This window comes from Diuraphis noxia, unplaced genomic scaffold (assembly GCF_037042655.1).
Source record: "Diuraphis noxia isolate RWA-SAM2 unplaced genomic scaffold, SU_Dnox_SAM2 contig0004, whole genome shotgun sequence".
Lineage (NCBI taxonomy): Eukaryota > Metazoa > Arthropoda > Insecta > Hemiptera > Aphididae > Diuraphis > Diuraphis noxia.
In genome coordinates this window covers 24,727,856-24,740,042 of record NW_028301714.1, presented here as the reverse complement: position 1 = coordinate 24,740,042, position 12,187 = coordinate 24,727,856, and the positions used below count along the sequence as shown (strand labels likewise).

General features: G+C 28.5%; 1 protein-coding gene across 1 annotated transcript; it reads left to right on the top strand.

Moving 5' to 3' along the window:
- The first annotated feature begins 417 nt into the window (after window positions 1-417).
- LOC107173999 (choline transporter-like protein 1) lies at window positions 418-11,871 on the top strand. The gene is made up of 15 exons (XM_015524786.2): window positions 418-742; window positions 5,700-5,773; window positions 6,902-6,985; window positions 7,057-7,199; window positions 7,259-7,351; window positions 7,442-7,532; window positions 8,010-8,073; window positions 8,473-8,581; window positions 8,669-8,771; window positions 8,854-8,973; window positions 9,057-9,549; window positions 10,131-10,297; window positions 10,477-10,569; window positions 10,646-10,738; window positions 10,807-11,871. The coding sequence occupies exons 2-15, from the start codon at window positions 5,708-5,710 to the stop codon at window positions 10,861-10,863; spliced, it is 1,776 nt and encodes a 591-aa protein (XP_015380272.1). The 5' UTR covers window positions 418-742; window positions 5,700-5,707; the 3' UTR covers window positions 10,864-11,871.
- Window positions 11,872-12,187: the final 316 nt, after the last annotated feature.

Here is a 12,187-nt window from a genome sequence, read left to right as displayed (position 1 = left end):
ACGGCGGCCGTGGATGGGCAACTGCACGTGAACAGAGTATTTTATTATTTGGACTACAAAATGTAAAATAATAGATCACAATGCATACAACTGCTCTCTTGGCCGCGTACCAACAACACGGCCGTGCAAGTATTTTTTCCTAAAATCTTTGACAGGAAGGAACGGGGTGGCGGAGTGTGGAGATCGGTCGGCGACCGCCGCCGCGTCGGTGAGTCTTCAATTTTTGACGATTTTTGTGTAGTACCTACTGGAGGCGTCCGGATCAGTTGCTGTAGTTGTCGCGGTTGCGATGACGTCAGCGGTTGATGCCGTCGATGGGCGGGACCGTTTCCCGCGCCGTCGTGGACTATTATTATTATTATTTGTATGCTATAAACACAAACCGGCGGCGCAGTAACGAACTAACGACACTCATTACTCGCGACTCGTGTTGTCGGTTACTCCGTGTTACTCGAACGGGTTCCTCGTGGTGGGGTGGGAGACGCGGGCGATTTGTTTTTACTTTTTCGACACTGCAATATTGGCATTGTGTTTGTGGCCCAGTCGCACTGTTGCTGCCACCACGCCCGCCGTTTTTGCGTCGTTCTCTACTAATTCTCTGGTAGTTGTTATTGTTTGTTGTTGTTGTTGTCATATCGTCTGCTCGTTGTCAACCGGCGTTTTGATAAAAAAAACCGGTCCGCAGCCGATTTACGGGGATTACCGCCGTCTTCATCTAGTGTGTGGACGTGTAGTACAAACGGTAAGAGAATTTTGTGCTATTTATTAAATAATTAATTGATTAAGTAGCCAAGTTTGAATAGTTTTACAGCAATGTTGCCTTACGGTTCCACCCTCATTCGACATTTATTTATTATTATTTATTTTCCGTACAGTTTTGAGCTTTACCATTGGCTGTTTTCGTTTTTATAATGTGCTCAAATAGACACCCGACAGCGAAGTACAAATCATAAAGCATAATTTTATTATAATATATATTTATTTTAGTCGCACAGTTACCTCCCCATAGTATATTATTATTAATATATGATGTCGTTGAAAAACCGTAGTCTACACGTCTACAGGCGCGTCCTGATACAATTTGTCTAGCAGTAAACAATTTTTTGCTGCATAATGCGTTGCTATTGTAAGCAAATCGTTTCGAATCTGTATTCTGTACCGTTTAAACTTAAAATCCTTGGATGGATTGGCGACCATCGTTTAAATTAAATTAAAGCGGTTCGATTAAAATTCATCAGACTTGTGCGTGTTCATATATTATTATGACATTATGAGACTTGTGATCGAAAGATGTGCAGGGCTGTGGCGTCGGATGAAAAAAAATCGTTCATGACCACGCCGCCCTTTTACAATGGGGTGATCGGTTGAGACGAGGGCGGGAGAGCACTGATCAGTTTTCGTTGCCAAGTTTCATGTCACTGTACAACTGCAATTAAGCCTATTTCAAAATATGGCGAGGGCCAAAGTCCGTGAAACTTATTATATTTTTTATAGCATTATATGTATAAATTCGTTGGTCGGTATTTTTATTTATATGCTAACCGGTGAGAGTACCACCAACTCTAACTTTCTATTCGACTTTCTTTAACTAGGTATACCTGGTTTTTTTTATTCACTTCTGCTAGTTCATCTCGAGATGTTCTTGATTCTTATTTTTGTTGTTTTAAATTTATGATCGTTTTTGTGTACATCGCATTAATAACATGGTAGATGTATATTACCCGTAATTGCAGTTAATTTTAGATCATTTCGTGTCGTGTTCACAATAAATCACTATCGCTCATTTTATATTTATGTTGACTATATTATAGAGTTTAGACCTATCTGTTGACATGTGGCACGTTACGTGGTATAATTATATACCTCAATGCCGTTATCGATCGTCAATAATGATAGGTACATACAACTTGACGAGTTCGATGTGCGGCGAAACTAGCGTGTATTGCCTACGAATATTTATTGCCCATTCGATTGTAATAATATAATATATTGGTTAAAAATATCAACATTTCTATGTCTCATGTCTGTATACCTAATCTTTCACACTGAGGTTGACACATTATGGCTGCGTTTTTACATGATATATATCACACCAGTGGATTTAGGTATGGGAATTTGAGGCGAGGGCTTCGAATAGTTCGAATAAATAAATAGGACGTTACGTTTTTTGATTATTATATTATAATTAGGTTTTTTTTTACTTGTTACTTATTTAATTCAAGGGCCTGCTTAAAAGTAGGTACTTGACAATAAAATGAATCAACGATCAAATTAGGTAAGTGTAAGTAAAATGAAGTTCTGTTATAAAAATAAAAATTTCTTAAACTAAACTATGTGACTTAAATTATTAATAATAAAGCGAAGTGTATAGGCGATAATTAAAATTAAACTTCTTAAACTTGATTTTATTTTCACAGCGGACGCCAAAAAATCTTTTTTTATCCTTGAATACATACATATCGATCATTTATTTTAACGCAATAATACATATAATATCATTACAATATTATTAACGAATACAAAAATCGAAAGGTCCTGTAATCCTGTATCACAATTCACAATCACACTCCGGTAGAAAATTAACTAAGTATTTTAAATACTTTTTACGGAAAAAAAAGGTGTCTCGTAAAGTAGAAATATACCCAAATACATTTCTACTTTACGGGACACCCTTTTTTTTGCAATTTTTTGGGTGGACTTAGTCTTTTTTTGGCTGAAAAAAACGTTAGTGAAATCAGAATTTGGCGCACGAAGTTAGTTTCGTAGTTATAACTAATTGAAATTTTAACATAATATGATAGCCCTTAAATACCTATAATGCCACGTTAAACTGGTGTTCAATGATGGCGCAATGGTAATAACGCATTTTCATTGGCTTAGTACCGAGAGATCGATGCCCGTCTTACCCAAAAAAAAAATGTTTTGCACTTTTAAAAAAAAAAAACGAAGATTTTAGAATAAATTATTGTAATGATATATTTTATTATTAAAATATTTTCTTTTTTTAAAACAGAGCTAACAATTCAATTAAATAACAAAATTATCAAGTATAGTGGCTCCCTTCGCCTGCCGGCTCCGGTCGCCAAACTCGAGGTCTTCCGGACCTCGAGTTAGATGGGGGGCTCTGCCCCCAAACCCCCCGGGACTAAAATAGCTAACCTAACCGGGGGAGGGGGTTGGCGACCCCTACGGGGTCGCGGGGGGGAGGAGCATCCCTGCCCTTCGGGCAGACGGGTAACCTAACTTAACCACCCTTAACTTAACCTATCCGGTCGCCAGATTCAACCGCCTGTTAAAGTAACATATTAAGTATTATTATATAGTGGCTACCTCCACATGACATTAAAGTATATAGTAGATATTCCACGCATACGTAATATCGCAAAGTTTGGAATAATAAAACTTCTCGTTGAAATACATATGTTTCAATTTTTCAAAAAAAGATCGCTTCATGCTAAACTGCAATTATACCAAAAAAAAAAAAAATTCATTTCGCATAACTGTTATAACTAATGATTAGGTACTATTGATAAAATGGAAAAAAGTGCAAAATTTTTTTCCACGATATACTGGTTTGAACTCGACCCCAGTTAATTTTCTAAGTTATTTAAAACGTAATAATGTAATATACTTAACTTTGAAATGTTATAACTTCGAAACTATGCCCAAGCCCCAAATTCTGACTTCACCATTGTTTTCAGCGTACTTAACTACATAAGTTTAAAAAAAAAAGTTGCAAAAAAAAGGTGTCCCGTAAAGTAGAAATATACCCTTTTTACAGGTTGCATTAGCGGTGAAAGTGTATAATTTCCCTCCTAAAGTCAAAACATATTCCAAACTATCCGGTAATAATAATTAACAATGATATTAATAATATTTAAGTTTCAAGATCGTGACGATTAACTTATATTAAAATTAAATTTTTCGATTTGTACTTGCCAGTAATAACATGTCCGTATCCACAGATATTTTTTTCCATTGTAGGCGCAGAATGATATCTGTTAAAAAATTTACAAATCTTAATTATTTAAAACATTTTATTATTATTATTATTATTATTTACTTTTTAGTTGAAACCGAACTTCCACAATCCCCACACATTACATTTGTTTTCACTATTATTTTCCATTAAATTCTATTAAATTTTTCCAATGTGTGGAACTGTGCTCGGAATTTAGGAATGCATGCTCTAAGTATCGGAATTATAATATAGGTGATATCTATTCAGCTTTAGCTATTTATAGTCTTGGTATATATGACAAATTAGGTTTTATTTTTGAATAGCTATTTGACTAGTATAAAGGGATTTTTAATTTTTACATGGGTGTCATTTAGATTTGGTGTTGCAGGGTGTATGCCGATTACATCCCCTTGTAATTTTTTTCTCTATTTTTGGTTTAGGTGTTAATTGATAATAGATTTGGCTTAGTTATTCAAGATTTTTTTACAACGATGTGTGTTTTTATTTGTATGGCTGAAGACACTTTTTCTAGTAGAAATTAATAATGCTGATCATCAGCTTTGATAGAGTTTTTTGTAGAAACTTTGTTAATTCTGACTAGAATCCATTTTGTTAAAATGTATTATTCTTGTCAAATTTATATGTACTGTGCATAGTGGGTAAAGAATTGCACGTTTGTGTCTATTAAATTATTAAATCCAGAATAGATAAAGAATCTTCTACCTTTTTTTGAATAGGCAACCATTTTTTTGTCGTGACAATAGCTTAGCCTATATTGATATCATAGAGTATTGATATATATATATATATATATTATATATCAATATATGATAGAGAAAAATAGAATATGTAATTAACGGAAAGGTATTGCAGATTAGATTTGCATACCTTATTTTACGGTTACATATACTTGTGATGGCGTTAAGGTAGGTAATATTGTATAAAAATAGGAATACAACAGGGGCGCTATCTGTCCAGTAAAAAAAAATTTAAAAAAAATTTACGATGCAGGTAATACAAATATAAAATCAGTAACCTAATTTAAATAATTAATGAAAATAGGTAATAGACAATAGTTAAGGTAATTATTGTTTGTTATTCAAATGTACACAAAGAGGTAATGACGTAATGTCTTATGTCTATATGTTTGTTGTTTCATTGTTTGTAGATAAAATACTTAAAAACTTAAATGCAAAATATCTACCTACTTGTTTTTCCTATTAAAAAATATTTGAAAGAGAAGAAGCATAAATGCCAACACCAAACTGTGTGTGAGATTATATTAAAATGCAATATTTTAGCTTTTTAATTTAACATTATTAAATTATTAAATATTATTAAATCAATTTTTATTGCTGAATTTAGTATAATGCTATAATTTATTATAATGTGTTGAATATTTTATTTAAATAATCATACCTAACTATTGCAGAACTATTTAGTTAAAAATATTTTTCATCAGCATCAAAAAGATGAATAAGCTAAGTTTAAATTAATAATACATATATCAGAGATATTTCTGAATTTAATAATTTAACTGTCATTATTGAGACAATTTATTTATATGTTAACTTCTCCCGGGGAAATAATATCAAAAAACGGATGTTTACAGATATATCATTAATGTTACCTAAATTTTAAACATTAAAATAAATTATTTTTGAATAATATTTTCTTAATAATTGTATCAAAAATATCAATGTAGGTACCTAATTATTTTTGGTTTTTATTGTTTTAGTTTATAAAATGGGAGACTTATTTAGCTGTTGCGGTTCTTCGGATAGAGTTGAACCATCTTCACCTGATGCAAAAGTATGTATATATTATAGTCATTGGTTATTCTTTTATAATGTAGCTTTACAGTTTTGTACAGGTATCAATAGTTGACTTTTTTTTTAAATGTTTTAAAATTGGTAAAAATGTATCAGAACTATCTGCTAATATCTTCTTAAATTTACTAATGAACAAATTAAGTCTGAATAAGCTAAATCAGGATTGTATGGTAGGTAGGTCAGAACATTCCATACAAACTAATTAAAATAGTTAGGTATGACAAGACTATGAAGGAAATACATATTGTTGATCAATAGTCTTCACCTCTTATTTGTAATTTCCTGATGAAAATTCACAGTACCATTGTATTCCATTATGCTCATTTCAGTCATGGTTTTTAATATTTTATCCTAGAAATGGAGGATATGGCTTTTTTGTTGACTTAATAACTTTAAATTTTGTACAGCTAGAGGATGTATATACAATACATGACATTCCATCAGTTGTCATTTTTTCTCTGCCTATTGGAATGTAGCTGGAAACTCAAGTTTCACTTCCTTTCATTATTGACTTGAGAAAATATTTTCCCATCAGTTCTGAAATGTTCTAAAAATTCTGTAGCTGCTCTAATTCCTGATCTAGAGTCAGTTTCTTGGGAAACCATTGATCACAACCTTATAAAAATCAAGGTGGAGGGGAATGGATCACAAGTGTTCATTTCAGAAAGTCTCTTGACTTTAATTTGTAAACTACTGAATTCCGGCACCACTTTTCTTTTCAGAAGAGGGGAGTAGTCGTTTTCACATAAACTATGTACTAATGTTAATAGTAGTGTACAATATTTTTATCAAATTGAATCGCTAAATGTTAAAAGGGGACTTCCAACAATTTTCAAATTTTACAGAAGGAAAAAATTATTATTATTATTATTAACTATTATTAACCTACAGAAACATACAGAATTTATTTTGAGTATAGGTACTATTTTGTATTCTCCCATCAGTATATTATATCATTAAAGTTTCACTGTATTACTTTGACTGATGTATCTGCATATTATGGCTCAAAAATTTAAGTTTTACAAATTTTAACCTAACCTTAAATTAAAATTTGTTTAATTCAATTTCACCTTTTTGTATACTGATATTTTTGTGCACTTTTTTATAGGCCAATTTTAAAGGTCCTGTGAAAGGAAGATCTTGTACAGATTGCTCATTTTTGGTCCTTTTCTTGTTTGTATTGTTATCTGTCGTAAGTATTCCTATTTCATGTTATGAACTTTATTTTGTACTTATTATTATTAATTTATATTATTATTTTAGTTTGGATTAGTCATATACTGTACATTAAATGGTGATGTAAATCGTTTGTTCTATGGTTTTGATGAATGTGGTGACATTTGTGGATTTAAAAATAAAAACCCTGATCCTAAATTTTGTACTGGTAAAGATATGACAAGTAAACCGTAAGTTAATCAGTATTATTTTCAAATTATCACATACTTAATAAATTAAATTATTTTAGATTCTTAAAAATTGATGCTCCTATTTATAAAGTAGCTGATTTGAAATACGTCAAAAGAGAATGTGTAGAGAGATGTTCAGATTATAAGGATTAGTATGTATTTATAATTATTTTTATAATGTATAAAATTGTTTGTTTTTCAGTTAGAAACTATTTGATTGATTATTTTATTAATTTTATTAGCCAAGAATTTTTACATAGATGTATTCCAAAAGGCAATGAAACTGTCATCAACAATATTTTGACAAATTCATCAATTGGCAGCCTGTTTCAGGTAAGTTTCGTTCAAATATCTCATTCTTTGATTATTATTTATCAAATACTTTAATAGCCACTTAATCAGACATTGTAAGAACTGGCCTTAGATATTCAAGGCCGTATATGGAGGGGGTTTAGGGGTTATTATTTTTTAAATAAGTGTTTTTTTTAAATTACTTAAAATGAAAATATTATTTGATTTAAGAACCTCCCTCCCCCCACAAAAAAAAAAAAAAATTGCCCTGTAGATATTATTTTATTTTAATAATTAAGAACTTAAATTATTTAAGATAATTTAAAATATTTAATATCTTTACTTTGATGTACTTACTGGTTGAATTATATTTGCATTCATTAATATAATTTACAAAATACAATTTCAGGGACTTCAATCATTTCATGTTTATTAATTGGTTATAATTTTGATTTTTTACTTGTTTATAGTTTTATCTGGTAATAAGTAATAATCAAAATGAAATGTTTTATATTACAGGAAATGACTCAAGATTTACAACACACTAAATGGGATATAATATATCTTTGCATATTTGCTTTCAGTAAGTTTATTTAATATTTTAATACCTATAATATTCATACAAGCTTAATATTATTACTTCTAAGAGTTTTAAATGAAAATATTATAAAAAAGTTTTTCCATGAAGCACCTAAACTTTTTGGTTAATATCAATAATAATATTGGAATCTTTAATTATTTATATTTATTTCTAAACAAAAAAATAAATATATTTGTACAATAACCAATCAGTATTTTTTTTTAATTTCCAGAAAATTCAATATTATATTGTATTAATATTTTTTTATGCAAAAACATATCTTACTTGATATTTAAAATATTTTAATTTGAAGATAATTTAACTATAATATTATATTCTTTATTTATACATTTTTGTATTCGATTACTAAATCTAGATTTTTTTTATTTTGTTTAATTGCAGTCCTATCACTTGTCATTGTGTTTTTGATAAGATTTGTAGCGGCTATTGTTGTTTGGTTTGTACTTATTGGTGTTGTTGTAGTCAGTATTTCAGCATCTATTTTCTTTTGGTAATATATTTCTCTTATTGTGTAGTATACAATACACATCCACTATCATTTTAACTGTTTTTTTTTTACTAAAATTGTATTATATAGGATTACTTGGAAACAAAAGTCTGATTCTGAAATTAAAGATCAAGTTTCTCAACGAGATGTAAATACATATTTTGCATTCGCATTAATCACCACAATATCCACAGTGAGTATTTTGTCTTATTATAATACTATATGATAATAATTTTATCATTATTATGTAAAATATGACTTTTTATTTATATTAGATAATTATCTTGCTAATCATTGTTGCAATGAGAAGCCGCATTGCTCTTGTCGTCCAGTTGTTTAAAGAATCTGGTAAAGCTATACAAAGTATGCCATTATTACTCTTACAACCAATGGTGGTAAGTTTAAAGTTAACTATATGCATTTAATTAGTGTAATCAAAACAAATTACTAATATTTAATGTTTTGTTTTTTTATTCAGACGTTTTTATTCCTGTGCTTGGCTATCATTGTGTGGAGTTATTTTGCTGTACTCATTCAAGCATCTGGATCCCCTGCATTTGAACCGCTGAGCCATAATATTTATTACAAAAAAGATCAGTTAATGAAATTTGCCAGAGTTTATAATATTCTGGTATTAGTTTGGGTTATTGAATTTATCATTGGCTGTCAACATATGATAATTGCTGGTTCTGTTGCCACTTGGTTCTTTACTAGAAACAAAGACAATGTTTCATCTCCAATCTCAACATCTGTTGGTTATTTATTTAACTACCATTTGGGATCTGTAGCTTTAGGATCATTTATTATAGCTGTACTCCAAATAATTAGAGCTATATTAAACTATATTGATGAAACCCTGAAAGAATCTCAAAATGAAGTAGCAAAGTCGTTGTATAAAATATTTCAATGTTTATTCAGTTGTCTACAGCAATTTTTACAATATTTGACAAGAAATGCTTACATAGAAATTGGTAAGATATAATTATTTTTATTTTAAGAGATTCTAGTCAGCTATGATGAATTATATATTATTAAGATTTAAAATAATACATTGAGAAATTATGGTTTATTGGTTTACTTCTAAAGGTAAACTTTTTCTATATTGACATAATGTTAACTTGTAAATAATGATGTTGGCTTGTGTTTTTGAATAATATTGCAGCCACTCTTCATTTTAGATTTTAAAAAGGATTATTTCTGAAAAAAAAAACAAATATTTGTTTTAGAATTTCTACAAGTAATAATAATTGTAAATAAAATAAAACTAGCTTATCCATTTTTCCACAAAATAATATGATATAATGAATAATTTTTTTATAATTTAATGGCATACTGTATTGTCAGGTGATCAAATTGGAAACAGAATTTGAACTAGTGGCCCTTTAAGAATGCACCAACTGCAATATTACATTTTGTATAATCATTGTCCTCTAATATTTTTGAAATTTGGATTATTAAAATACACTGTAGTCTCAATCATTATGAAAATTTTTAGATTTTATGTCATACATTATTTGATATTTGATATTTTAAATTTAACTTTCATTTTTAGCTATTTATGGTGATAACTTCTGCAGATCAGGACAACAAGCTTTTAGAATGATAACTTCAAACGTACTACGTGTTGCTGCCATAAATTCAGTTGGCGATTTTGTGCTTTTCTTAGGAAAAGTACTTGTGGTTACATCAACTGTATTACTGGGTTTCAAAATGCTTGAGGTATTGTATTCAACATTGAAATTAATTAATATCAAATATTAGATACAAATTTATATTGAAATAATGTATTATTCACCATGGATAACTTGTTGGTTCCAAATATATTATTACTTCTTTACTTTTACTTGTCATCACTTAAGTAAATTATTATGTTTGATATTTATTAAAACTTGTTACAGACTAAACCTGGAATCCTTCATTTGTGGGTTCCACTTACAGTTGCAGGCATTTTTGCCTATTTTGTTGCACATTGTTTTATTTCTGTATATGAGGTAAGATATTATTTTCTATTTTTTATTTCAATGTATAAATACTAAATTTTAAATATTAAATTTATAAAATGTGTAGATGGTGATTGACACAATATTTATGTGTTTCTGCGAAGATTGTAACTTAAATGATGGAGTTACTCAAGAATATTACATGAGTAAAGAGCTTATGGTAGGTTAAATTATTCAAAGTGTTTACATGATAATACCAATACTAATAACATAATTTATTTAAAATAGGATTTTGTTGAGAGCAGTCAAAAAGTTTTAAGAGTTGGTGATGGGGCTACCAATTAATTTGAACCCACAAATCTACAGTTACATTATTTATTAATATTTATTATAAACTAACGAAAATGTTATTAATGCTGCAATTTGATCTTTTGTATTAAGTAAACTATTTTATTTTATATTTTTTTTATTGCCATTATTATGTATATTTTTTGTTTTTTCTTTAATGAATGCTAAAATATCTTTAGAAAAATAAATTCCATTAAGAAGAACAATTTTTTTTCATGTATTCATGTTTTTTTTTTTCAATAAAAATAAAAATATTATATTGATTGTTATTTACTGAAATCCGACAACCTTATTTAATCTCATCAATAGTGACAATAATAATTTTTAAATGTAGCACTATCTATTAAAGTGTCTTAAAATGTATTATTATTTTATATTTTAATTGTAATAATTATGTACTTTTTATATGACTAAAGAATATGATGTTTGAACTTATATATTTTATGACAATGTTAATTTTAAGAGTTGTTTAAAATAAATCAATTATCTAAATATAACAAAAACATTCAAATTACATACTATTTAAAAATAATTTATAAAATATTATACTTTCCTACTAAAATAATATTGTATTCAACTATTTTCATATTTATATACTTAAGACACTTCATAAACTATTCCATAATATTATTATGTTCTTTTTATATTTAAATTTATTTTTATATCTATTATTATTATTTTTTGTATTTGCAAATATATTTTATAATATTATATTCCATAATATTTAACTATTTTTTCATTTTCTTATGTGTGAATGAAAACATTAAATACTTGATTTGTTCTTTTTGTTCAGATGATTAAGTAACATTCACATACAATATAGTTTTATTGTAGGCTTGTAGCAATGTAACTAATATTCTGCTTGAAAATATAGAATGTAAAATTTTCTCGACTTAAAAATATTTATAGGAGGTAGCTTAATTTTTAATTTTGATTGAATAAAATAAATCTGGTAGATTTTTATGTTAGATAGTGAGTTGAGAGAAATAAATTGATTTTTCGTGATTTTTTTTCTGTCTTTCTTCATATTAAAAATGGTTAGATTTTCAACTTGCAACTTTTCAGATTTCTAGTAGCAAGTTAGGGTAGTTGGTACACTCTGAGTGGCAAGTGCCATAGATAGAAATATTTTTAAAAATGTTATGTGTCTCGGTTTGGTCACATCAAAATAATATCAATTTTGCATAAAAAATTTCCATTTTTTTCTCTGTTATTTCCGACACTTAGATAAACTACTGGGAAGATTTTGACCTATTCTAACTAACTAGATTTGTTTCTCTGGCCGTTGTAAAAAATTTGAGTATTTTAATTAACTACCCAA

Coding starts and splice junctions, on each gene's coding strand:
- LOC107173999 (XM_015524786.2), top strand. CDS start 5,708: ATGGGAGACTTATTTAGCTGTTGCGGTTCTTCGGATAGAGTTGAACCA. Junction 8,074..8,472: donor TCTTTGCATATTTGCTTTCA/GTAAGTTTATTT, acceptor GTTTAATTGCAG/TCCTATCACTTGTCATTGTG. Junction 8,582..8,668: donor TCAGCATCTATTTTCTTTTG/GTAATATATTTC, acceptor TGTATTATATAG/GATTACTTGGAAACAAAAGT.